This window comes from Macadamia integrifolia, chromosome 2 (genome assembly GCF_013358625.1).
Source record: "Macadamia integrifolia cultivar HAES 741 chromosome 2, SCU_Mint_v3, whole genome shotgun sequence".
Classification (NCBI taxonomy): domain Eukaryota; kingdom Viridiplantae; phylum Streptophyta; class Magnoliopsida; order Proteales; family Proteaceae; genus Macadamia; species Macadamia integrifolia.
Window position 1 is genome coordinate 34,535,897 of NC_056558.1, and position 4,684 is coordinate 34,540,580.

General features: G+C 39.1%; 1 protein-coding gene across 1 annotated transcript; it reads right to left on the reverse strand.

Moving 5' to 3' along the window:
• Window positions 1–6: 6 nt before the first annotated feature.
• LOC122065237 lies at window positions 7–907 on the reverse strand (the record flags this gene model as incomplete). The annotated part of the gene is made up of 3 exons (XM_042629047.1): window positions 590–907; window positions 273–413; window positions 7–165 (listed from the first exon to the last, which is right to left on the reverse strand). Coding segments are annotated over exons 1-3 (468 nt in total), but the record flags the coding sequence as incomplete, so codon positions are not given.
• Window positions 908–4,684: the final 3,777 nt, after the last annotated feature.

Here is a 4,684-nt window from a genome sequence, read left to right on the forward strand (position 1 = left end):
AATCCTAGCTTGAAGACCTTGAAGACCTGGAACGGCATTTACTTGAGACATCCATTGCTTACCGAAAGCAACCACCACTCCATCCTTCTTCCTCCTAAACTCCACTGTCGTCAATGAAAGCTTCCCTCTGTGTGCTACTACCTTAGCTTCAATCTCCACCTCTTCCTGCATTTAGTACGAAATCAATTGGGTTATGGGTTTCAATCTAAAGTCTAGCCCCATCATACTCAGAAAAAAATCAATTGGGCACCACAGTTCAAATGAATTCAAACCTCGATTTTAACAGTTGAGAAGTAAGAAATGTTGAAATCAACAGAGACTTTGAGGTCGCCTGTGTAAGTAGCTATAGCTGCCGCCCCAACTGCATCGATTATGCAAGCTATCGCTCCCACATGGCAATTCCCTGTTCTATCCTGCAGATTGTGAAACCCCCACCCCAAACCCACCAAAAAATGAATCAAATTAAGAAGAAATAAGGTCACCCACAATAAATTACAGAGCCCAGAGCTTCGGAAAAAAACAAAAAAAAAAGAGAGAAATTAAGGTAAGATACAGAGAGAGAAGAAGGGTGAGATGATATGAGATTTACTGCAAATTCTTTGTGAAGGATGTGATTGAGGAGTAAAGAATCCTTCTGGGCTTGCACGATCTGGAGACCTTTAAGCGATGTGTATTGGATATCTTGGCTGAAGCGTCTCCGCCCAAGCTCTTCTAACCATTTATTTGCTTCTTCCATGAAGATCGCTTCGTTTCCCATCGTCCCACTCCTGCTTATGCTTCCACCTCAACCCGCTTCACCTCTCTCTCTCTCTCTCTAATACTTTCCCCCGATCTGGCGATCTCCACCGACCCAAGGGGGAAAGTGGCCAACTGATTTCCCAAAGCCGCCATATTTGTAAATGCACGTTCCTTACCCTTGGGCAGCGACTTTTGTCAAATAAACGGTTAGGTTAGGTGTCCCTTGAAACTCTCCTCCTCTCCTATGTTCCAACTAGGCAGAGAATTTTTTTCCGAGGACTTGGCCCAAAGGTTTTATAATTCAGGATCAGTCTCAATCGATATCGGTAGGGATAAAATTCATTGCGGCTTTTCTTAAAGTCAGTTGAGAATGCTCGTAGATGATGGGATATGTGGTTTTGAACTTCTGTGTACCACGGCATTGTCAACTTGAAGCTTCCTAAATGATCCACAGGTTCTGTGGTACTGTCATATGTATCGAAGACTGACCTTTTTGAATCAATTGGGAAGGGGTGCCCTAAAGACCTTATCCCGTTCATTCCGGTTCTAGAATTCTCCTCTACTATGTATAGGAAAGGTGGGGCATAACATAAAGGATTATACTTTCTTTATTATTTTCTCTCATTCACAACTCTTCTCGATCTTGATACAATTCTTTTCTATTGCGTGGAATTCTGACTTAGGTATCAAAGAGTCGCCATCAGTTTTTCGCTGTAGGAAGTATGAGCAAAGGTAAAGATAATAAATGTTAGTGTCATAATGTGTGATTCATGTGTTTACAACTAATCCCTTCTCCATATTGGCTATTAATTCATATCAATATCTCTTGGCTAGGGTTGAGACTTCAAAGAGTCGAGAGTTACTATCGAAGTTTTAAAACTTAGAATTAGATAGAGCTTGACCTCCATCTGATTCTGGTTTGAATAGGACCAGAACTAGTCAGGAATCAACCAAAACCTAAAAACTAGAATTGGGAAGAACAAGAAAGTATTTCCACCAATCTTCAGTTTTAGGGATATTCATTCAAAAGACTTATAGACCTAGATGCAAGAAGTAAATCTCATTGATTTTTTGCTAATTTACTAACTAGAGAAAGAAAAAACTAATTAAAAATGAAGATCAAAGTACATTCATGACCATTCCGAAATGGCTTTTGGGAATCGATAACAATCAGAATTGAAATCAACCTTTTTCAGCCAAGTTTGATTTGGTTTTTGATACGGCCAAATTAATTACCCAGTAAGGTAAGAACACGTGGTATCCAAGGGAAGGCCACGTGCTGCCCACCTGGTAGAGGCTGCAAGGATTCTAACCATGTAAACCCCGTGAAGAGAAGATACCCGAAGAGGGAATATTTCCCACGAAAGGGATAGGACGTATCCGAGTAGGACTCAGAAAGGGAAAGAGGTGGACCCGAGGGGGACTCCCAAAAAGAAACCCTAAACCCTAAGCACTATAAGAGAGAGCCCGAAAGGAGAGGAGAGGTTAGTGAATAGACCCACATCCAAGGATTAAAGTATCGGTATCGATTGCTGTATCGATCAGCCAAAATTAAGATACGTATCAGAGTGTATCGTATCTTATTGGAGATACGCTAAAGATACACACATAAATGGATAGGAAACATTTTTTTAAACACTTTTGCATAAATAATTTGTAAAAAAAAACTATTGATAACGTGTATTATGCATAAACACTAAATTGAGGGTATTGCACTAAGAATTCAAGGTTTGTAGTTGTTCCATAAATGTAAAATCCTTGTTTCCAACCTTGATTTCTACTTTAGTTTGAGAGAAATATGGCTAGCAACAACTTTGGAACAAAAACCCCTCAAAAAATCTTGTTTTCTGAAAAATTACCCATCTTGGCCATTATATGACCGTAGCGCACTGTATCAGTACATATTGATACTGACCGATACATATCGATCGATATGTATCGATACTCACTGATACGTACCAATCGATACATAGCGAAACGTACATTTCACCTCGATTTTATATTTTCCATAGAGTTGTATCAGTGCATATCATATCGTATCGATGTGTATCAGTGGTGTATTGATGCATACCAGTATGTATCATAGGATATATATTGATACGAAAGGATTTTAAAAATTTCATGTATCGTATCGGTGTGTATCGTATCGGTCAGCTAAATTTAAGATACGTATCGAAGGATATCGTATCGGTATCGAAGATACTTTAAACCATGCCCACATCATTACTCCTGTGAAAAACTGTTCTGCCGGTCTCTAACTTGGGCGTCGGAGGACTAATCCCGGAGATACTTATGGGCCTCTGCCTTCTGTGCTTGTGCAGGATTAGCTTATACGGATTTTCAGCAGCAACAGTTTTCAAATGACAAAGGACATCTACAGTCTCCGCAAAAATCTCCGTATTTTTTTGTAAGATAGGGAAATTCCAATACATATTAAAGTAAGAGAAAAACAGAATAAAAGAGAAGGGTTTAATCTTTAAGATTGCATCTGGAGTAGGAGAAAAGAAATGCTCCAGTACATCAATCCCAACATCTGCTTTCTGGGTCAATGAGTTCAAAGTAGTATTGAAATTTTAAGAATTAGAACCATAATAAAGAAGATATTGACTGCCCATCTTAAGTTGATTTTCTGGAAATCAAAGCCTAATTCGTAGATCAGGAATGGAGTTGATTTGAGACATCCATTGCTGACCCAAAGCAACCATCACTCCATCCTTCTTCCTCCTAAACTCCACTTTTGTGGTTGAAAGCTTTCCTTTGTGTCCTACCACCTTATCTTCAATCTCCACCTCTTCCTGCATAATATTTGTATAGAGATTTATTGGATGAAACTGAAGAGAAACCTGCTCTTATACCATGTAAATTTTCTTCTCAAAAGACTGATCTAGTAAGAGGTGTTATAGGTAATACCTATGAGGAAATGAGAGATTTTCTGACTCAGAATCATCGATGTGGAAGTAATAAGAATAACGATACCATGTAAATTTTCATCTCGAAAGACTGATCTGATAGGAGGAGGAGTTCACATGCATATGAGGAAATAAGAGATTTTCCAACTCGGAATCCATCATTGGGTTATGGATTTCAATCTAAATCCTAACCATATTCATAAAAAAATCAATTGGGCTACAGTGTATTATAGAATTCAAATGAACTATGTAACAAAATTAAAAGAACATTTGGGGAATTGAAATGGAAGATGAAACCTCGATTTTAACAGTTGAGAAGTAGGAAATGTTGAAATCAACAGTGACTTTGACATCGCCTGTGTAAGTCGCTATGGCTGCTGCTCCAACTGAGTCGATTATGGCAGCTATTGCTCCCGCATGGCAATTCCCTGTTCTATCCTGTAAATTGTTAAACCTCCACTAACAAATGAATCAAATTAAAATCAAATTGTGAAATAGAAAAAAAGGGTGAGATGATATGAGATTTACAGATAATTCTTTGCGAAGGATTTGATTGCTGAGTACAAAATCCGTCTGGGCCTGTACGATATGGAGACCATTAAGACAAAGGTATATGAATATTCATTGAAGAGTTTGCACTCAAGTAGTTCTTATTGGTGTACGATGTCTTGTATTCCATTAGAGTTTAATCCAGGGAGCACTAGTGCAGCACCTTGACAGGCAAGATGGTGATCCCACTAGCCGGTTAGTGGGCCGTGGGGTTTGCAAGGGGGGTAGGAGACCCCCCTGCATAGCAAGGGGTGTAGGGGGAAGCAACCCTCCACTCAAATTTTTTATTTGAGGGCAATTGTGTACTTTCCGGATTAGGGTTTTTTTTTTTTTTTTTTTTCGCTATATATTTGTAGTGAGGATTTCTTTCTCTGTAATGCAAGCAATACTGAGAAGTGTGAGGTACGAGCGCTGTAACCTTATTCTCCATTGATAGCTAAGCAGGATCTCATCTCACCAGGGACGTAGGCAATCTTACCGAAACTCAT